The 23,852-nt window shown below is 37.9% G+C and overlaps 1 protein-coding gene and 1 long non-coding RNA gene across 2 annotated transcripts; one reads left to right on the top strand and one right to left on the bottom strand.

Annotated features, from left to right (window-relative positions):
- The first annotated feature begins 6,851 nt into the window (after positions 1-6,851).
- Positions 6,852-15,125, top strand: LOC110709299 (copper methylamine oxidase-like). Its single transcript, XM_021887512.1, has 12 exons — positions 6,852-7,468; positions 8,393-8,502; positions 8,617-8,922; positions 10,567-10,679; positions 10,796-11,126; positions 11,259-11,474; positions 11,595-11,831; positions 12,311-12,496; positions 12,794-12,934; positions 13,577-13,845; positions 14,091-14,172; positions 14,592-15,125. The coding sequence occupies exons 1-12, from the start codon at positions 7,255-7,257 to the stop codon at positions 14,715-14,717; spliced, it is 2,331 nt and encodes a 776-aa protein (XP_021743204.1). The 5' UTR covers positions 6,852-7,254; the 3' UTR covers positions 14,718-15,125.
- A 2,113-nt stretch (positions 15,126-17,238) lies between these two features.
- Positions 17,239-20,398, bottom strand: LOC110709293. Its single transcript, XR_002508899.1, has 2 exons — positions 20,048-20,398; positions 17,239-17,657 (listed from the first exon to the last, which is right to left on the bottom strand). It is a non-coding gene; the product is annotated as an uncharacterized LOC110709293 (long non-coding RNA).
- Between the last annotated feature and the right edge of the window lie 3,454 nt (positions 20,399-23,852).

The following is a 23,852-nucleotide window of genomic DNA, read 5'->3' as shown; positions in this document are numbered from 1 at the left end:
GAAGGACCCTACCGGATTTTTGAAGAAGTTAGAAACGGCACATACCGCTTGGAAACCCCAGACGGAATGCGGCTGCCTCGTACCTGGAATGTAGATAACTTGAAAAAGTACTACTTCTAAGGAAGTTGTAATTTTTTGTAAATAGTATTGAAATGTGAAAGCCTATATTTTCCATTCATACAAATTGTATTAGCACCTGTCTAGTGTAAAAACACAGACGGAAGAACACTTATTCAAATCACTGCTCCAAAAAGAGCAGTCATCCGGCGACACCCATCCGGATGAAATCGTTGAAGAGAACAGCTCCCTTCCGGGTGGTACATTGTTCTAGCGATCAAATGACTCAAACGGCATTTTCATCAAAGAAATTTGCAGCCGTTAGAAATGATCCTTCGCATCTAGGATTCATCCGGCAAGGACCCAAAAATGGTCCATCCGGAAAATAGAAAATCCTAGTGGGTTAATACAACCGGGTTTTATCTAAAAGCCACCCAAACGGTTTTACAACCCAGCCGGGGCAGGAGTAGATCAACCATTGATCACCGATCCGGCAGCCAATGAAACGGTTGCCTGTTTACCGTTGGAGTAAACAGTGGGCCATTTCAGGGGAATATCATGGTATCATCCAAACATCCGGCGCCAAATAGAACGGCTGCCTGTTTAACCGTTGGAATAAATAGTCATTCTACTTTAGAAAAATATTAACCGGATGAGTAGTAAAAGCTTTGTAATACTTGTAGGAGTTGCAAAAATAACAAAAAAAAAATGCAATAAGAGAGAATATAAAATAGCAAAACCGACTGCGTCGGCCAATAGATTAAGATTTTAAATGTTAACCGGACCCTTGTCCGGGAAAAGTACATTGAAACACACAGCACGCAGGCCGGTAAAAGAAGTAAAAAAAAAAAAAGAAGAGAAAAATTGAATGCTGCTCCTGTTGCTGTTGTTGCTCTGGCTGCTGCTCCGGCTATTGCTGCTCCTGCACTTGCTCCTGAGCCGGCTCTTGAGTCTACGCCTGCTGCTCACCCTCTTGTTGTTCTTCGACTGAACCTGCCCATTCCTCAAAGGGAGCAGGTGGGTCCAGTCCAAGGACCTTGGCATCATATACCTCTGAGGAATACTTGTACCTAAGGTCGAAGAACTCATAGTCATAGTCCGGGTGTATGAGCCCAGGCAAGTTTCATGCGCTCCTCATTGTCGGTCTCGTTCTCAGCAATCAGGCGGCGTTGTTCTTTTTGAAGCTCTTCTTTATGAGCCGCCTGGCTAGAAGCAAGTTCATTTTTGAGCCGGTTGACGTCGGCGCAGAGGTCGGCATTTTCCTTGTCAGCTTCTTCTAAAGCCTTGAGGTCGGCTTGAAGATTGTTGACCTTTAGAGCTAGCCCATCCGCTCTCGCCTTCTCCGCCTCAGCAGCCTCAATAGTTTGCTTCAGCAATTCCTCCTGTTCCAACTTTCGTCGTTTAGTTTCCAGGTCATATCTAATGGCATTGTATTGGGAAACATCAATGAGCTCAGATGCCCGTCTTTAGGCATCCCTTACCTCCTCTTGCTTCTTACGCAAGGGGACCTGAAGCCCGTCAACTCTCAGCATCACCTGTGATATCAGCCGGTAGAGGAATGTGAGAATTATTTTGCAAACAACAACTAAAGCGGCAAACAAAGAAATTACAAGAAGGTGATGCATCCGGTAAAATTACTTCAGCCAGGAGAGAAGTGATCCGGTCAATGTTGACTGTATGCACAGCTGGCACAGCCTCTTTCTCAGTCCGGGTTAGGGTCCGGATCATCCTCTTGGCATACTGTTGATAGTTGGGCCGGCTGGAGGTAGCATCTGCAATTAGAGATTTATCTGTCAGGTGTTGGGCATATGCCGTGTCAATATTCTGCCGGCTGCTAGAAGAATCTTCGGATTGGCAAGCTTGGGTCTTTACTCGCATAGGCCCAAGCGGCCAGGGGGGATCAAAGGCAAAAGTCATACCTTTGTCGGACTGTGGGGTAGAATCACCCCCAGCCGCGTTTGAGCCAGTGCCCGTTTGAGTCTGACCAGCCGAAGTCACCGGCTCCTTTACACCCTCATCCACCACTTCAATGGTGGGAGTAATTCCACTAAGGCTTTTGCCTCCAGTGGTGGGCCTGCCTCCTGCAGGCGGTTTTGGAATAGACTTAGCCGGCGGGGGAACCGACATCTTTAGCACCTTAGCAGTAGGCAGAGGAATGTCCCCCGCCGGTCTTTTGACCATCTTAGACAGAGAGCGAGGAACAACTTTGTTCCCAGCCTGCAAAAATATAAAACCAACCGGTTAATGTCAACACAGCATACAGATGCTACAACCGGTGAAGTAGAGGAAATAAATGTTACCCCGCCGTCTTTAGCCGTCAGCTGCAACTTCTTCTTCTCAATTTGCTCCTTCCGGAGTAGAGCGGCTGAGGTAGTCGGTGTCTTTTCTTTCGGTATCTTCTCCATCGCAACTTCTGCAAAAACAAAAGAAGAATGGTTAATATGCAGTACTAAGTACCAATATCAGGCGACTAGGGCCGGTGATTAATAAAAACCTACTCTTAGGAAACATGGTGCTAAGGTTGCAGGCGGAGAGAAACGCCTCATCCTTGAACCAGTCCAGGTGGGGCACCCAGAACTGAGGAATTATTATCTCGCTCCCATCATCCAGGCGGGAGGTTGTCTTTTTGAAAAGGCCCTTCTGCATGATTTGATCCCATGCCTCGCTTGGCACTTTAAGTAGAGCACACTTCCTACCAAGCAAAGCTGGGTGTTTATTGTATCTACGCAGCCGACGATTAAGTTGAGGAGATGGAGAAGAGACGACATAAAATCTGCTCTTCCAGCTACTCCATTTGGACGGTTTGTCCAACGTCATCATATATTCCGGGTGCGTGGTTAGAGTATACCATGCATTCCACCCACCCGACGCCCTGCTGAGATAATGCATGTGTGCAAAGGCTTCCTAGCTTGGTTTAACCTCCTGCAACTCGCAGGCGGCGATGTATCCAAGTATGTTGACCCATGAGTTGGGGGTCAACTGCCATACGCCCAAGTCATACCCCTTAGTATGGCTTTAATGCAGTGGTGGAGGGGGAACCGGAGGCCGGCTGTGAATGCCGCCTCATAACAACCGAAGTAGTTGTCGGCATTATCCACATCGTCGGTCCAGACGACGCTTTCCTCTACAGGCGGGACAACCACTTCCCATCCCTCCCCAACCGGTTTCTTTTGTAAAAAAGCAGGGAGAGTGGCATTTAGAGTGACCACATCCCTGGCGGACATGGTCATGTCGGTAGGGTCGCCAGCAGCCGGCCACTTATAGGCTTCTTCGTCAATAGGGGCAGCCGTTCCAGGAGACTCCTCATCCGAGCCGGACTCCTCATTACCGGCTGATCCCTCTCCGGATTCTTCACCGGATCCCTCTCCGGATTCCTCAGCGTTGGAACCAGAGCTATCCAAGATACTGTCACCCGGTGTGCTAGGTGTATTCGGGGAATTTTGCGGAACCTCTTCATTAGGACCCATCTCAGCTGGTTCCTCGGCTTGTTCTTGATTTATAGGGTCAGCCGGATTAACGGCTGCATCGTCGGACTGGTAGTCAGGGTCGACTGCCGTCACTCTGATCCGAGCCATTCTGTCCTGCACATGAACAAAGACGGTCGGATTCGATGTAGGTGAAGGTTGTCCCAAGCACCCCCAGCCGGCAATCCCAGTCCTAGACTCAGCCGTTCCTGGTGACCGGCTGACCTCAGTCGTAAGCTGTGCCGTGTGTGCATTGGTGGAGTCCATATCCTAATACTATGCAACCGGAAATAAAAGAAAGTGACAAGTATGGGATGCAGGCGGTACCTTTGAAATGAGAAAGTTGAGAGTTGGCTTGAAGTCACCTCAGGCGGGGAACTCCGCAAAAGTGTTTAATACTGAAAAAGACAAAGTAAATACTTAGCCGGTTATTCATTAACTCGCCTAAAAACACCCCAGACGGTGTTCAATGAGGTGGGCCAGAAGTACCCCAGACGGTGTAAGGCTGGATGGGGGTTCTTTACAACATTTGTAATGACTAGCTAGAATATTGTAAAGCTCTCTATGATACCCCAGACGATATTCAGTGAGCTGGGTCAGAAGTACCCCAGACGGTAAAAAGACCGAATGGGGGGTTATGACTTGCATTATTGAAAAGGCTAGCTAGATTATTGTAAACCTCTCTAGGATACCCTAGACAGTGTTCAGCGAGCTAGGTTAAAAGTACCCCAGACGGTTTAAGACCGGATGGGGGGTTATGACTTGCATTATTGTAAAACTTAGCTAGATTAATTGCAGTGTACTGAATAATACCCCAGGCGGTATTCAGTGAGCAAGGTCAGAAGTACCCCCAAACGGTATAAAACCGGATGGGGGGGTTGTGATAGGAATGGGCAAAAGTAGTAAAGAGAATTGTAAAGCTCACTCCATGATACCCCAGACGGTATCAGGAACGTTGGGTCAGAGATACCCCATCCGGTAAAGATGCCGGATGCAGGTGCTGCAAGCAGCATTTAGGGTCAACCATACCTCAAACGGTAAAATACCGGATGAGGATATAGTAAGACCTGCTTCATAAAGGCGTGTTCAAACAATACCCAGACGGTGAGTCACCGGATGGGGGTACATTGAACGCATCTTTAAATTTGAAGAGGTCGCGTAAAGACAAGAATGATAACCCAACCGGCTTTAAAACCGGTTGGAGTTTTTGAATTCATTTCTTGACAAAACAATACCCAGACGGTGAGTCACCGGATAGGGGTGCATTGAACGCGTCTTAAAATTTTAAAGGTCATGAAAGACAAGGATGATGACCCAACCGGCTTTAAAACCGGTTGGGGTTTTTGAAATCACTTCTAGGTAAAAGCTCAGAAGTACCCCAGACGGTGAGTCACCGGATGGGTATTCTGAATGCCTGGTTATTTAAAGGACAAGTCTATTTAAGACTGGATCAGAGATCCCCCAGACGGTGTTAAATCGGATGGGGGTGTTTAGAATGCATGAATTCTTAGTTGAAGACCCCTCAGGCAGAGCTATGCCGGCTGAGGGAGAGAATTCAGCACTGGGATATGGGTTAAAAGCCCCCCAGGCGGCATGCAACCCGGATGGGGTAAAAACATTCAAAGTCCTCAAAAACGAAAGATAAAAGTAGAAGGAAAAGAACAGCCGGTACCTTAGAGATTGGAGAAAGAATACTCAACCGGTCGCCGGATGTGCTTGATTCGAAAATGCCGGAGGCAAAGAAACTTAGGAAATTATGCAGCCGGTATCAGAGCTCTCTCTCAGAAAATTTTGTGAAAAAAATTATGCAAAGTGTGGAGGAGAGAGAGAGTGTCTCTCATTTATAGAGAAGGAGCAGAAGGCGAAACGATGCCTTCTGCCCTAAAAACTTGAAATTTGAAAAAAGGAGGGAAGAAGACGAACTGTCTCCTCCCATGCGTCTGACAATTGTCACAGGTGACACGTGGACATGCCACATCACACCTGTGAGGGGCAGATGTTTAGGGTAAAAATACCCCTAAGACACGTGGCCCTATAAAGGCTTGCCACGTGTCAAGCTTGCAACGGTCAGCAAAGACCCAATCCCTTTGCGACACGTGTCATTGTACCCTAATTGAGGTACAGCTCTCCCCTACTATAAATAGTAAGGGCAGACATCATTAATGGGGATCGAATCATTTCTTTTTCCAACAACCAACCAAACACAAATCCCCTTGCAAACGCTCTCAAATCGAGAAGCATTTATTGTCTTATTTCCTCATTTAGAAAGAGACTAACTTAATCTTCGGAGGCGGAACACCCCAACCCCAGCCGGAGTATTCCGTTACTTGTGCAGGTACCGGCAAAGGAAGGAGCATACTAGGAAATTGTAACTCTCCCGCATGACACATAAAAAACCCCTAAACAATTTATTTCCAATTTAATATGATTTTTCAAACAATATTTCAAATAAATTAATTGAGACAAGATATATATATATATATATATATATATATATATATATATATATATATATATATATATATATATATATATATATATATATATATATATATATATATATATATATATATATATGTTCATACGTTATTTTAGGCATTTTAGGGGATTTGCGGGGGGCTAATGTCGGTGGGGGTGATGGCCGGTGATTCCGCCGGTGAAGGAAGGGTTTTCGGCAGCAGTGGGGTTCTTTGGTGGTGGAGTCACGACCGCCGGTGGTGGGGCTGGTGGCTAGGTTAGGGTTTAGGGAATGTTCTTTTTTTTAATTTTTTTTATTTTAAACCAATAAACAACTGACACATGTCCTTAGTGGGTCCCACTAATGGTTTCCATCCAAAAATCCGTTAGTGGGTGGTGAAACCAAATTTTTGGGATTTTTGGTAGTGTTATAATAAAACTTTTTTATTTTTGGTGTTATTATCAAAATCAGAGTCTTTTTTAGGTGTTATTTTCTAATTAAGCATACCAATCAGAATTCAATATGTATAAAATAAGAAATTATAACTAAGTTAAAAATAAAATACATTCTGAGTAGATGTTTTTAAAACGCATAAAATAACATATGAGACTAACAAATTAAACGAAGGGAGTATATAATTTCTTTTAACAAATTGAATAATCACACTTGCTTACAAGCATTTTATAACTCTTACACACATTGCATTCATAAAGAGCGTATACAATGATAGACGTAATTCGACCACCTAAACCTCCGTTCTAATGATTCTAGTCAAAAAGTTTACGTATCATATGATCATATCATATAATTGTCCTATCAAGATACCAATTACGAGTGTACCGTGGTACTAGACACTACTTCCACCTCACTAGTAGTATACCAAGTATTAAAACAAATAGCCACCAAAACCATCAAGATCAAAAACAAAGTTCCTTTTTGTGGTAAATTATCTTTGTTTTATCAACAAAGCCCTTTCATAAAATAAAATTAAAAAAAATGACCACTAAAAAAAACGCCATTACATGTGAAAGCCCCTTTCTCTCTCCTATAAATCCACCCTTTTCTCTTCCAGAGACTCCATTACAGCAAACTCCTCCATTCTCTAGAAACTTCCTTCTCCGGCGGCGGAGTTCCGGCGTTTCCGGCGGCGATTGCGGCGGCGAGTGGGCGGTGCAACGAACAGAGAGTGTGAAAGTGCTGCTGTATGTCAATTGTTGAGTACTTTGCTGACGATAATTACTATTACTTTTACACTGGGATCTCTAATCCTCTTCAATGGCCTCAACTTCGCAAAAAACGTCGTCTTCTTCTTCTTCTTCAATCTGCTGTAATCCCGGCGAGATCCGTAATTCTTCGCCGTCTTCCGTCGTCGTCGATCGGTCTCCGGCGGCCGATGATCGGATTGTGGGTGAGAGACCGGCGAATTTGATTCATTCTGTTGAATCGCTTCCTGAAAGTCCTACCGTAACTGCTGCTTCCAAACCTAAAGGTTGTTGCTCTCTCTCTTTCTCTTTCTCTCTCTTGTTTTTCTAGAAGTTTCGTTGGGTTTTAATTTGTGATATGTGCGAAAAAAGTGCGATTCTATGCATTTTGCTAATTTCTTGATAAAAGATGGTGAAATTGATGATAATGATCATCATTATTGAAGCTTGTTTTTGTCGTACTATGGAGAAAGTAGAATTTAATCATTTCGAATTTTATCCGTTTAGCTTTAATCAAATGGATTAGTAAATGTTTATCAAAATGTTGAATTAATTATCCCAAATTTATCCGTAATTTTGTTTGATTTTGCAATTGTTGTGACAAATTTTCGTTGCATGGAAGCTTGTTTTCAAGACTGTGTCAAGAAAATGTTTCAATTAAATATTACTGAGTTTTAATCGTGCATCCGACTAATTGTGTAATGGTCTTTACCAAGTGGATTCGTAATTTCGTAATAGTTCTTAAAGTTATATGGATGATTCTTGATTTATGGGATAGACACGAGCTTATCGATTGATGCTTAAGCGATTTACACTCAAGCATCACAGAGAAGCGTCATTTCTCCATCTTGAAAACTATGATGTTGGTTGATGATTTCAATGGAGTTGTCAACAACAAATTGTAACTAAGAGTCTAGAAATGCATGAAAGTATGGGACATGTTGAACTATTCTCTGTAATCCTTATCATGTTGACAGCTAGATAGTTGCATTAAAATTCAAGTTATCCAAGAATTAAATTAAAATAATACGAAGTAACAAGTAGATGATTATTTCATTTACTCGATTTCTTATCTGAGATTCTTTAGGTCTTGCTAGAGAATGATTTCCAGGTATTACTGGTTTTTGTTGAATGGGTCACATGTGATTGTGATCCGTCGTCCTCTCTCCACTCTTGCTCTCCATCTGTCTCTAACTGTGCTACTTTGACAGGGGCCTCTTTGCCATGGAGGGGTCGAACAAGCCACCCATTGGATCCATTATCAGCTACTGAAATCAAGGTGGCAGTTGCTACTGTCAGAGCTGCAGGAGCAACTCCAGAGGTTTCTTTCTGTTTTACTTGGTTATAATTTCTTGGGTTTGTGGTTGATTCATTAGAAAAACCAAATATTTGATGCATTCTTATTTTTGGATCTCTTTCATATTTGTTTCGTCAGGAGAGAGATAGCATGCGGTTTATTGAGGTGGTTTTAGTGGAGCCAGAAAAGCTTGTCATTGCTATGGCAGATGCATATTTCTTTCCTCCTTTCCAGCCCTCTTTGCTGCCGAGGGTAAAAGGCAGACCTGTAATACCTTCTAAGCTTCCCCCGCGTCAGGCAAGACTCATTGTCTACAATAAAAAGTCAAATGAGACTAGCATATGGATTGTTGAACTCCTCGAAATTCATGCTACTACACGAGGGGGCCACCATAAGGGCAAAGTCATTTCGTCCAAAGTTGTTCCTGATGTTCAGCCTCCCATGGTATGTGCTGCAACAACATTTAGGATTATGTTTTTTCCTTTCACGAGTCAAGTAAATAATGCTTTTATCTTGTGATGTTTTTCTCCATGTACTTGATATTCATCCTTCTCCATTATCGCTGGATGTACCTTCTACTCAACATTTATGTGTTTATGTGTGTGTTGGGGGGGAGGGGGGGGGGGGGAGGGATAGATGGGAGTTTGGGATTTTGCCCCTCATGCTTCTTGTATAAAACAAGTAATATCAATGGGGTTGATGCTTTAGTCGGTATCTAGTATGATCTGGTCTTGTTCGCCATCAGTTTCAGTCCAGCACTCCAGCTTGATGGTGTGGAAAAAAGTCAAAAATTGATCATGGATCTTATGTGATTCTTACTCTGAAACACTTTGTTTACACAGTAGCATGAGTAATATTCTTTTCCTGTTCTTGTCATTACCAAATTGATATTATATACTCCCTTCGTTCCCGAAATTTTAAATCACTTTATGTTTTTGGGTTTTTAGAAAATTTGACTCGCTCTTACTTTATTCCATTTTTAGCAAGCCTCACTTACTACATTACCCTTTCTACCCCCAGACTTTTTAGCTCTTTTCACTCACTCGCTTACTCTATCCACATTTTTTTTATATTACATCCGCTTATGGCCCACCTATATCTCTCTTGCTTTATCCTCCGTATTCTCACACAGTCACACCTATTCACTTTTCCTAACTTTTCTTGAAACAATAGTCTACATTAGTAATTTCATTTAGTTATTATATCTTACAAAATATACATTAGTAAGTGACATAAATCATTCATATATAGTTACCAATGGATATGGAAAGAAAGGGATTTAAATCATTGTTATGAATGATCTATTTTATGATTTCATATTGACCAAAGGCTGGGTTTAGATTGTTCACGGTTTAGATTATTAACCGCCTCCAATGCCGCACATTTGTTATTATTTTCGGCCAAGTTTTTTTTTTTTTTTTTTTTTTTTTGTAGTTGTTATTATGAAGTTATTGGATATTTCCTTCAAAAAAAAAAAATGAAGTTGTTGGATACTGACCCTGAATGGTTGTTTGTACCATTCTAGAGTTTTCGTGGAGACATGTTTGGGGGAGGAAAGATAGGGGGGGGGGGGGAGGGAGGGAGGAATATTAGCCCAAGTATACACACTACACACCACAGTGAGGTCCAACTCCAAATAAAATTGGCAATGAATGTATTAGCCTGTTAATTTTTCGTATTAGAGTACTCTATAGGGAATCTCATTTTCCAATTTGGGATTTCATGATTTACCCAAAAAGTACCCTTTTGTTTGTGAGCAATATAATGATTAGTGTCATGGCCTCATGGGATTACATCTTTTATGACCGGCTTCTAGAAAATGGTTAAGGCTCTGCTCTCTTCACCTTATTTGGTCCAACTTTCTACTTTGACTTCAAAAATGTTCTCCTTAAGCTCCTCATTCTTAAGTGATTCGTATTAAAAAGCATTTCTCATATCTCATGGCGAAGAGATTAACTATTGGACAAAGATAGATCTTGTTACTTGTTGATAGCTATAGCTGTGTTTTTTCATTCTTGTTGTTTGATGTGTGCCCATAGTTGTCTATTTCCATTTAATATCTTCCTGTTTCTTTTAATAAAATTGCAGGATGCTGTAGAATATGCTGAGTGTGAAGCAGTTGTGAAGGATTATCCACCATTCCGAGAGGCAATGAAAAAGAGGGGTATTGATGATATGGATCTCGTTATGGTAGATGCATGGTGAGTTACAGATAATTAGTACTTTGCTATCAAGTTTAACAGCTTTCTTTTGCCTGCTCATTTTCCTCTTTTTGATCTGTAAATGAATCACTATCATTACCATTACTGTTCTGCAGGTGCGTTGGTTATCACAGTGAGGCTGACTCTCCAAGCCGTAGGCTCGCTAAGCCCCTTATCTTCTGCAGAACTGAGAGTGATTGTCCGATGGAGAATGGTTATGCTCGTCCAGTTGAAGGAATCCATGTTCTGGTTGATATGCAAAATATGGTATTGGTTGAGTTTGAGGACAAAAAATTTGTTCCTCTACCACCTGCTGATCCATTAAGAAATTACACACCTGGTGAAACAAGAGGAGGTGTTGATCGAAGTGATGTAAAACCATTGCATATTCTTCAGCCTGAAGGGCCTAGTTTTCGAGTGAAAGGCCATTTTGTTGAATGGCAAAAGGTGTTTTATTGCTTGTTTAAATTGCTTTGTAGCATAACCTTGCAAGTGCATGTATGTTTTTTTAACTATCATACTGAATCATGCTTATTTTACTTAATTCTCTCTCTTATTTTGCTTAAATTTGGTTGGCAGTGGAGTTTTCGTGTTGGATTTACTCCTCGGGAAGGTTTGGTTATACATTCTGTTGCATATGTTGATGGAAGTAGAGGCCGCCGTTCTGTAGCTCAGAGGTTAAGCTTTGTTGAGATGGTGGTTCCTTATGGTGATCCAAATGAACCACATTACAGGAAGAACGCATTTGATGCTGGTGAAGATGGTCTGGGAAAGAATGCGCATTCTCTGAAAAAGGTTAATATCTGCCCTTGTTAGTCTGCTTTTCTGATCACTTGGGTAATCTTAAGCCAAATTCTCTGCTGCTTTTTGGATAGAATATGAAGTAACTGTGTTGTTACATTTCCAATGCTGCAGGGTTGTGATTGTTTAGGCTCTATCAAATATTTTGATTCCCATTTTACAAACTTTACTGGAGGTGTTGAAACAATTGAAAATTGTGTCTGTTTGCACGAGGAAGACCGTGGAATATTATGGAAGCATCAAGACTGGCGAACAGGGTTAGCTGAAGTGAGAAGATCTAGAAGGCTTACTGTTTCCTTCATCTGCACAGTGGCCAATTATGAGTATGGATTCTATTGGCACTTTTACCAGGCAAGTTGTTTTTTTTGCCTGTTTCTGCACTGGGTCTATTTAGTGCTTATTTGGTTGACAAAAAAGATTCGGATGATTGCACTTTCATTGCAGTACCAAGTTTTGATTATTTGGTTAACAAAAATGCCGCAATTATACCTCAAAAATGGAAATGTTCTTACCTTGCCCTTGTAAGTTAGCCGAAACAAGATTTATCAAGCTGACAATTTAGGGTACATCACAGGATATTGCTTTCCTTGACATGTACCATTTCTTAAGAAGTAAAGCTCCTAGATCCAACTAAGGAATCATTTTGTTTGGTTAGTAGACAAATTTTGAAATTTTGTGAGTGTTTGATGGTTGGATCATTAGTAATTGTAAATTAGTTTGAAGCATAACTCTGTAATCTGTTAGCTTTATGGGAAGTAGTTTTCTGATTCTGTGTCCCCACATTTTACTTGCTCTTATATGGGAACCTAAACGTTTGAGTTGTCTTACAGGATGGCAAGATTGAGGCTGAAGTTAAACTTACTGGGATTCTCAGCGTAGGAGCACTTCTGCCTGGTGAAGTACGAAAATATGGTACTACAATTGCTCCTGGGTTGTATGCACCTGTACATCAGCACTTTTTCGTTGCTCGTATGGACATGGCTGTTGATTGCAAGCCTGGCGAAGCTCTGAATCAGGTAATTCATGTGATTGCAAGTTATAGCAATATTTTTTTAGACATGCTCTTATGGATGCATTGGTTTTGCACTTTATATGGTAAATTTTTATTACTTTAATAGTATCAGCTTTTGAGGTCAAGCATTAAACTGTACACTGAATTTCCAAGGCTGTGTTGTGTGGTTGATGTGGAGAAAATACAACTGCAGTATGCCTGTGACCTCGGGGGCTGACATATTTGTCTGACTGTCTTCTTAAGATTGGCAACTTGTTCTATTGCAACACTTTATCATTTAATGCTTATCTGCTCTCTGTAGGTTGTTGAGCTGAATGTCAAGGTACAGGAACCTGGGAAAGACAATGTTCATAATAATGCATTCTATGCGGAGGAGAAGCTACTTAGATCTGAGTTACAGGCAGTGCGTGATTGTAATCCATTGACTGCCCGCCACTGGATTGTAAGATACTCTGACCCTTTGAAGTATCTCTTAACTGCTGATGACCACCCCCCCCCCCCCCCCCTCTTAATATAAATTGAGGAGTTTACCAATGCTAGCTAGCTCTACTTTGGAATACGCACTTAAACCCTTACTATTCCCTCTCCTTCCTTCCTTTGGAGTATATATTTACATTCTACAAAACATCTCTCCCTTTTTTTCAATTTCAATTTTAGTAATTTCCAAAATGATTATTAACGAAGTTTCAGACTTTTGAGAAGAAGAATGTCAAGTTGTTCATCGTCTGAAATTTCTTTAATTATCATTTTGGAAATTACTAAAATTGAGATTGAAAAAAAGGAAGAGTTGTTAAGATATTTGTAGAATGTAAATATATACTCCAAAGGAAGGAAGGAAGAAGAGGGAATAGTAAAGGTTTAAGTGCGTATTCCAAAGTGGAGAGCTAGCTAGCATTGGCAAACTCCTCAATTTAATCCTCTGAACCTTGTTAGCATTAATTCCTCAATTTATAGCTAGCATTGTTCATAATAATGCATTCTATGCTAGCTAGCAATTGTGCTTTTGAACCTTTATCTTTTATTTCGCTCCTTTCTTAACATTAGGCACTGAGTGCAAGTTTCTGAATTCAATTTCATAATCTAGGTCAGGAATACAAGAACAGTTAACCGTACTGGCCAGCTGACTGGTTACAAGCTTATGCCGGGGTCAAACTGTTTACCATTAGCAGGTCCTGAGGCTAAATTCCTGAGAAGAGCTGCCTTCTTGAAGCATAACTTATGGGTTACACAATATGCTCCTAATGAGATGTTTCCTGGTGGAGAATTCCCAAATCAAAATCCACGTGCTGGGGAAGGGCTGGCTTCTTGGGTTAAACAAAATCGTTCTTTGGAGGAGGCTGATGTAGTTCTTTGGTAAGTTTTCTTTCTGTACCGCAGGAGTGCAGGTTCTCAATAGGCTGAATAACTGCAGTTGTACTTGCATGTGTTTATAAATAAACATGTCTCATTTTTTTGTTTTTTAAAGTTTAAACTCTTTTGATTTCTCGAGTTTGGAAACTTTGTATGGTATGACTCATGGCAAATCTTTATACATTTCCTAATCGCCAGTCAACTTTCATTTTTTCTTGTGCACCTACTCATGTTTCAAATTGCTGTAGGTATGTATTTGGGTTGACACACATACCGCGTCTGGAGGACTGGCCAGTCATGCCTGTCGAACATCTGGGCTTTACACTCATGGTAAGCTAATCCTTCTTTGTTGGATCAGACTCTGCTTCACCTATTATAAAGAAAGGGAAAATTCAGTGTGTACTAAATTCTGGACCATTCTGTTGACTATAACGATTTGCTGTATTTCTGAAACTTTAGTTTATTGTAAACTTTAGCTAATAGAATAAAAAGAGGTCATTAAAATTCTATCATATGACTTCACATCTAGCTCCAGATCCAAGGGACAATCAGAACATAGACCGCATAGCCAACTATCCTATGACTTTGATACTCTGAATTGATTGTGCGAAAAACATGCTGAGTCTTTTATCTGCTTCCTCTTATTGCTTAATTGTGATCACATATAGTATGTTTTTAGCCAGTTTCCCCTATCCGAATAGATGCAATATACTCATGCTATCCTTTTGTTTCTTCTTTGCTATTTGCAGCCCCACGGATTCTTTAATTGTTCACCTGCAGTTGATGTACCACCCAACACACATGAGTCTGATATGAAGGAAACTAATGTTGTGGGTGCTAAGCCTATTCAAAATGCGATGATTGCCAAACTCTAAGGAATTGAGAATGTCTGTTTACTTGCACTTGCAGTGTCCATTAGCTTGAAATCTATCATTGGAGTTGCCCAATAATTTCCTGTCGTAAAGATTTCAATAAGTTGATCCTAATGTGAACCATAGTGTTTAGATTGAAGATGGTTTATGATGGTACTTTCAACAAAGTGCAATATTACAAATCATTTTGGCATACTTGAGATGAGGCCAATTACTAATGTGATTGTTTCATATGGTTTGCATGCGTCATACAATAACGTTTTGGACAGAATATGTTTGTGGTGTTTTGAGAAAACAAATGTGTTAATTTCCAAATTGCCTGGAGAGAATTGGATATTGTTTTTGTAACGAAAGGTACCAAATTGTTCATGCTATAATTTTATTAATAACATGACTTGATGTTGACTTGAATATATGTGCTTATTTGGTTGGCAATGTCATAGGGATTGAAATTTCCTTTAAAAAAACCTTCACTTACTACAAATTATGAGCGATTTACACAAGTATGACTTATCCTAAAACTTATTTTAACTCTTATGTCTGAATACAATGGGAGTATTAGACATGTATTTTTATAATTTTGAGCTGTAACTTGTTGTCTCATATGGCAATACTGAGAATGCAACCATACTTCGGTCTTGGTTTTATGCCCACAGAATACAGATATTGAAGTATCATCAATCTGTTGGATAGTATGCATGGCCTTTAAAGTTCCACCTACTACAACCGTGCAAGCACCCCTTTTCCCCAGCCATTAATAATAGGAAAAATTGGCCGCAACAACAACATTTCCCTTCGTTCTATATGTATTAGCAATAATGATCTTAAATGAGCATAAATTGACCCAGATTATTCATTAAAATTCGAATGAGCATAATTTAATTATTCAACATAACGGATTTTAATTTTACTGCAGTTGAACAAATAGAGGTAATGAATGAACATAATTTGATGCATTTAATGAGAATAATGATTAATTAATCTTGAATTCTGCATAAATTTTAAATTTTGATGATTAAGCATATTAAATTTATCATGGTTAATTATCATGTTGGAAATGAGCAAATTGAAACATATGGGCAAACCTAAATGAACAAATTTAGGTGAAATTGATTTGATTTTATGTGGTGGGAGATTAATGTGTTTTGCTCATTTGAACTAATTTTGCTAATGATAAAATCATGTGGTACAAGATAAATAGTAGATGTATTCTTATTGCTGCAGATCGAAGATCAAATGTATGAATAATTGGACAACCTATACAAAGAAGCTGTAGAATCAGAGCTACTTGGTTTCAATACAATTGAAGAAGCTAAGCATTCAAAATTAGTAATTCCGAGTATGTTGGTATTGGATTCCTTATTTGTGAAATGAGCAAAATTGGTTTGCTTATTTGTGAAATGATCAACATAGTTTTGCTCATTTGACCAAATTGATCAAGGTAATAAGGCAGCATTGTACCATTTCGAGCTCTTTAGATGCTCCGAATGAGTCTTTTGGGACCAAATGGTTATGGCTTACCAGCAAGTGTAATGCTAAGGTTTTGATGTCCCTTTGTGCAAGTGTAATGTAAGCTTCATGGCATTATATTCAATAATGAGATACCTAACTATGTAATGCATGGTTGTAGCGGGTTTTTCATGTTTTGTGGAGGAGTATGGAAGGTATGCAAGGCGGGTATTTGCCTTGAAATGTGCTGTTGTTGCTCGTACAATTGCAAGGCCTGCTGATGTGCAGGCACAGTTAGCAGCATAGTATGTGAGGGTTCTTGCATAGGGACTATTACCAGTGCGGATGGACCAGGGGCTGCTGCAACTAGCGCTAGTCCAAGTCTTGCAGCACTGAACTCGCGTATTTTACCTGTTGCTGGACTTGGTCTGCTGGGGTGCGTTAAATTATTTTGTAATCTGCTCATTTGCTTGTATTGAGTAAATGAGATAAAAAAAAATAACTTAGAGATTATCAAGAAGGTGAATATGAATCACTAATCCAAGTTTTAAGTATGTGAGATGTTTAAATTTTTTTTTTTTTTTTTTTTTTTTTTTTTTTGTTTATTTATCAAATGAGCAACATTTATCAACTAATAGTAATTGTAAATGTTCCTCTAAGTTCAGATTTTAGCTTCTTGCCTTCTTAACTACTTTATTTAATTTTATTTTTTATCATGCTAAGTGCAATGAGCTAATGTAGAATTATAAATGTTTTGAAACTAGTAGCCTATGTAGGATTTGAAACTATATCATCTGTGCAATATAGGAACACAGTGCTCGACCAATTGAGCTAATAGGCTTACAATTTTACTAACACACCAAAGTAGATATAGTGCACATAAGAGATAGTAGCCTATGTAGGTAACTTATAGTATTTATGGAATAAAATGAGCAAATGTAACTATATTATGCCAAGAAAATGCACACAAGAGATTATAATATCATTTGAAGTTTCTCTTAACAAGACTAGAAAGAGATATTAATCAACTATATCGACCATATTAAAAGGCAACCCAAGAATGCAAAGGTAGTACTTAGCAATCTAGTGGACTCAATGGACCATCTTTTGCAGCACAAATATGAGTTTCGCATACTTGATGCACTCAATTAATCAATACATGAGCAAAATATATTTGCTCATCAAACAAATGAGCAAATTTTTTTGAAAGTTAAGCAAATAACAATCTTGACATAGTTGCTCATTTGAGCCTAATTACAGTAAAAGAGCAAAAATAATGTACATTCATGCCTGTTATAGCAGCAACGCACCTTTAGTAGCCGCATAAACATTAACAGTACCTATAGATGTAACCCCTGCAACAGATGATATGATGATAATGCTTCGAGCTCCAGAATTTTTTAAAAGAGGGTGCGCAAGCTAACAGAGATGATAAGCAGATTCCATATTGGTGGACCTCAGTAATTGCTTGTCTTTTATTTGTACTGACATTATCTACATGGAAACAAAGAAAGTATCACCAAGATAGCACATGACAGTCTCTTAATACCCAAGCACTTTATTTATACAGAAAGAACATCCAAATTCCAATTGTTGAAAGCAGGATAAAAAATACAAAAAAGCTTTCAAACACATTGAAGCCAGCAGAAAGACTATCTCTTTGAGGAGTTGGTACTACTGTACTAATGTGGATGATGCCATATAACCTTATAACATGCAACCACAAATGATGAAAAAGAAAGGCATATAAAAACAACCAGCAGTCCAGCACGATTGTAGAGATGTAGATATGCAGGGAAAAAAAAATCATCATGCTGCAAAAGAGTGCCTTCACAAAAAAAAAAAAAAAAAAAAAAAAAAAAAAAAAAAAAAAAAAAAAAAAAAAAAAAAAAAATCAATAAATCTACTGCTTCAAGGGAAAATAGGTTGGTCTAAAGGCTCCTCAATTGGGAAATTTACTTTGCACCTCCAACAAATCACTGAATGTATTTTGAAGGTAAGGCAGTGCCATGTTGCTTGGGTAAGGGACGAGAATCAATAAGGGTGTTCAGATCATCCAAGGGCTTCGGCTTATCTAGGTTCAATTCAGAGATCTCAATCAACACAATGGGATGCAAACCTTTATAAGTCTTCTCTGTTATCATCTCGGAAAGTTAGTTAACTACGTGCCAACGTTCGAAACCAAAAGGTAAAATGCACCTATGCCACCAGCAGAGTTCGAGCTGACATAGACATCAAAATTAATTTTTATAATGCTAGAAGGAGGGACAAACCAGATAGCTTGGGAGGGAAAACCTTCGTTGCATACATTTTGTAATCATGTATTAACTTTGCGAAACTAGCTGCCATTACATTAATATTCAGAGCCACACCTTCAAAAATACTCTTGTTCCTACAAAACCAAACTGACCATGCAATTGACAATAGCACACAAAGTTCCTCCTTGCTAATCTTATCAGCAATCCATAGCACTCTTTCAGCAAAAGAAGCCTGCATCGGGGACTCAAAAATAACTGCAGCATGTTCATAATTGTCCCAGATATGCCTGATTGCAGTACAGTTAAACAGAGCATGTGAAATAGTCTCCACCTCGCTCTCACAGGCTGTGCACACATCACAGGTAGCTATGTGGTGTCTATGCAACTCCTTTTTCACACCGAGGCTTCCCTTACAAGCCCTCCACACAAAATGGCTCAATTTCGGAGGACCACCCAAGCCCCACACCAATTTCCACAACTTTCGCTCATTTGCATTTTGATTCGGATTACTCACAAAATTCACACCCATTTTACCCAGCCAGTAAGCATCATATTTGTCTTAGATAGATATTGATTAATAGGAATAAGCAAATGACCCTTTGCAGAGTATTGAGATATGCCCTTACTAAGCATAAATTATCAACAAAAGATAGTTTAAAGAACTTCTTTTAGCAAAATAGTACCCCACCTCCCACCCTAACCAAAAGAATGCTGCACAAGTGGAGTAGTTGGCAGCGAGATTAGACTACAAATCTTAATCCATTTCCTATTTTCAAAAAGAAAAATTAAAGGCTACATCATATTATACTTCCTATAGATGAAAAAAGATGTATAAAATGTCAGTGATCACCATTTCACTATAGATTGGAAGCATGTCAGTTGCAGCTGAAAGTTATGTCCTCAGATTATTAAGTCTATTTCTACTTTACTTCATTTGCACTACAAATGTCTACATTATATTTGATCTTTCCCGCATTACATACGTGAGCAGCTTGACACACTTACACAACCGAGCGCACACACACCTCAATCATAACAATGCAAAACAAAAAGCAACTTAACTATGCTGCCAAAAAAATGAGCAAAAATATACTACGTAAATGAGAACAAAAATATAAATGAGCAAAAAAAACACAAAATGAGAAAAAAAATCATAAAATGAACAAACATAGGAAAAATGACCAAACATAAAACAGAAATTACACAAAAAGTTGAACAACATGAGCAATTAATCACTCATAAAAGGAAAACAATTACACCAAAAAAAATAGCAAAATGAGCAATTAATGACACATTAATGAAATTTAAACAGAAATTGAACACAATTAAGGACACATTAATGAAAATAAAACAAAAATTGAAACAAAAATACATGAAATTTAAGAAGTATAATTAATACTCTGTATAAAATTGAGCACAAAATTTTATACGAATTATAATTTAGCAAAAAATTTTGAAACGATTGAGCACAAAAAGTTTATACGAAGTATAATTAATCACACAAAAATACATGAAACTTAATTCGAAGTATAAGTGAACAAAAAATACATTAAATTGATCATTATGTCACCAAAAACACAAACAAAAATTGGAAAAAAAAAAAAAAAAAAGAGAGAGGAAATTTACCTAGATTCCTCCATTGTAGCAACTTGACGCAATTCTAAGCATAATCTGGAAATGTAGATAAAGAAATTGAAGACAGGAAACGAAATTCTGGAAATTGAAGAACAGAAAGAGAGAAGGAAGAGAGAGAAAATAAAGAAAAAGAACAGAAACACGAGTAAAGCGTGAACCCAGGTATCACGTGTACAAGAAAAAACGCGTGAAATGACAATAATAACCCTGGCTGTATCATACACCCAAGTATATAACACTAATTCTAGTCTTAATAAGCCTAGTTCTTGTTGTTTTAACTTAAAACTCTTTCAATATATGCAAATTAATCCATTGTCCAAAAAAAAAAAAAAAAAAAAAAAAGCGAAATACGCATAACCCCAAAGAAGTACAGAATGCATATCTTAAGAAGTTAGTTGAACACGGATTGATTTGTGAGTTTTCTTTTTAGCCGAATGCAATGTTTATATGTAATCATAATTGTAAGTGCCGATTGTGCAAAGAAAAGGTGATTAATGACTATGTAGCTATTTACTATAATTAATTTTCTAATGGGTATACAACTTCTTTAATTTTACTTCTAATTTAATTTTGAATATTTTTAATAAAAGACAAGCTCTTAACTAATTTTACTATTTTTTTAAATAAAAGACAAGTTCTTAACTAGATTGTCCTCATTATAGGGTTTAGAGGCGGCATGTGGTTCTGGATGGACAAATATCCGCTACCTAATTAAATTTATTTATTTTTGACAAATACCTAATTAAATTATTGGATCTTGGCTTACACCTACTTAAATCAACTCATTTTCCATATCCATTCTTTAGTTTTTTTTTTTTTTTAACATTTTGACATTATATTATTGCATAAATTCCCTTGGCTATAATATATTGTAATGACTATAATTGTTAATTAGTATGAACTGTATCATAATACAATAATTTGAATTATCATTTAAACAACTAATTAAATTTCAAGGATGTTATTTATGATTGTACTAATAGAAATTAAAGGATACACCATATGTTATACGTTCAAAGTCTAAGTAAACTAGCCAATAACATTTTAAACTAATGCAAGAATTGTGCATATTTACAAAATAATACTCTATGAATCATTTTTTTCTGGTCACATATTACTTGGAAAAAATAGCTTATACATCGTTAATAATTATGACGTCGCGTATAAAATATGAATCATTGATTTCATGGTTGGTGACTATTCAAAAGAATATACATATACAAATTGTTGTTGCATATTGATTTTGTTCTCCAGTGATGTCTATAATGTTACCAACCAATAGTTTATTGATGCTTTGAACATAACCTACAAGGTTATCAAAAAAAATAGTTGAAAGACTTGAGACTAATCAAATAAAGTATACTATTATGGTCAATTATACTTAAAATTAAACAAGGAGATGGGTGGCATGCCGATGTTGAATTCATTTATAAAATAATCTTCAATCTCAACATGCATTTAAAAAAGAGAAAATACAAGTTAATCAACTAGATCAACAAAAATTGTCAATCATAAGGGCATTTTAGGTTTTTCCTTCATTTAATATAGGACAATTGGTAAAAGCATAAGCATGATTAGACAATATTGCCAAATCACCATCGCCATTTTATAGTTGAAACTTACCACCATAAACAGTTAAACACCAAGCCTCATGAAATAACGCATCGACCACAATCACCACCACTATGACACCCCTGTTACGTTGTCGGCAGCGCAAGAAGGTATCGGTACGGTAGTGAGCACGATACGACATCCTTTTTTTAATTTTTATTCTATTTTATAAATGGATGGCGATTTTTGAAATTTTCCGACAGAAATTGAAGCTCCAAGGGTAGCATTAATGGAGGAGGATAGCACCCCTTCCCTTTAGGGTTAACCATGTCCTTCATTTCACCTTTTTAACATAGGGATTTCGTTTAATTTGGCGGCAAAGCCGCCGTGATGTCTTCAGTAGAATATGATGGTTTGGGTGAAAGGTGGAAACGATGCAGATGGTGTCGGTGGAAGGAGAAGGTGACGCAGATGGTGTCGGCATGGTGGAGTCGGTGGAAGGAAGTGGGAGGTGTCGGTGGAAAGAAGCTAATTAAGGTTGAAGCTTCAAGGAATATTAATGTCTACTTTGATGACTAAGCAGTGACTAAGCATAGATTGACAAAATTTGTTGATCTAATAGATCAACTGGGGCTCCCTCTTTAAAAGAAGGGGTGTTTGGTTGTTAGACCTCTCTTAAATTAGACTGAAATGAAGTTAGAATTATTTCAATGATACTATACATAATACATCTACCATGGAACCTCAACTCTGGGGACTTTAGTTCTACACTTCTACACCCCTCATAATATTTTACTTAGCTCACTAGAAGCTCATCCCACCCTAGACACAAAAGTTGTCTCATGTCACAAGTTGAACCTTCTCCCTTCTGTGCCATGATATATTCTTGGTGGATAAAAGTCATTATTTTCTAGGTTTCTGCGATCGAAATTGTCATTTCCGTATTCGTTTGAATTGGGTTTTTTAAGAGCTAATTATATTCATGTCTTGTTTACTTTACCTATGTACTTTGTACTCCGTATTGTTTAGTTACTTTACCAGCGATTGGTATGTATGTATGAGTGTAACATTATTTTATAAATTTTTTATGTACCACAATGCAGTAATAACCATAACTAATTGATGTATGGAGTATTTTATTATGAAAAGAGTAGAGTATATAGGACGGGAAGAATACAATATTATGAAGAATTATTTATTCCATTTAAAAAGAGAGAATTCATCTCATTAAAGACAATGTCCCCTAATACGGTAATACTCATGCAACTAGCAAGCATTGATATTGTATAAAATTTTTGGGGAAGCAATAAAAAGTTTAACAGACATTCTGATCCGTGAATGTGGTTTAGCTTCATTATTTTATCCACTTCAATTTTTAAAGTATAGTTTAGCATATACGGAGTGGATTTTATTTTATTAAGCAATAAATAGATATGAATGTGAGTATGTGACATCTGAAAATACTCCTACTAGGGTATAAGGCTATTGCTATACGTAGTAAGTTTTAACAATTGAAAATTCTAATGTAGTCTTATGACTTTTGACCACCACAATTTTTTAAAATGGACGGTTGAGATTATTTGTTTTTTGATATATTTTTAATTAAAAATTATTTTTTAATTATTTTATATATTTTTTTATTTCCAAAATTTCGAAAATATTAAAAAATAATTTCTGGAAGATAAAAATTATGTTTTTAATTAAAATTACTAATTAAAAATAAATCAAAAAACAAATAATCTCGACCGTCCATTTTAAAAAACTATGGTAATCAAAAGTTATAAAACTACATTTGAATCATCTTTTAACAACCCTTAAATATTTATCCCTAATTCCCTGCCACAATATTCATGAATCTATCGAGCTAATGAGTTTCAAATGAAATTTATTTGATAAGAAGTTTATTGATTGCCAATATGTGTTACTTAGACTGATAAAATAATAATAATAATAATAATAATAATAATAATCTCTTTCTCGCTGGTAAGTGTCCTATGGAGCTAGGAGGGTATATTGCTAGTGCTCCTCTTACACCACTTGTCAAGCCTGGTGGTGGTATTCGTCCTATAGCTGTGGGTACTGTTTGGCGGCGTCTGGTTTCGAAGGTCGATGTTGTTATGGTTGGTCTGTCTTTAGGAAGCTACTTTGATGGTCTCCAATTTGGTGTTGGAGTTTCTTCGGGAGGTGAGGCGATTCTTCATGCTGTGAATCGGTTGATTGAGGATTGTGGTTCCAATGTGGGTCT

The sequence above is a fragment of the Chenopodium quinoa genome, unplaced genomic scaffold, assembly GCF_001683475.1.
Source record: "Chenopodium quinoa cultivar QQ74 unplaced genomic scaffold, ASM168347v1, whole genome shotgun sequence".
NCBI classification, from domain to species: domain Eukaryota; kingdom Viridiplantae; phylum Streptophyta; class Magnoliopsida; order Caryophyllales; family Amaranthaceae; genus Chenopodium; species Chenopodium quinoa.
This window is presented reverse-complemented; position numbering and strand designations above follow the sequence as displayed.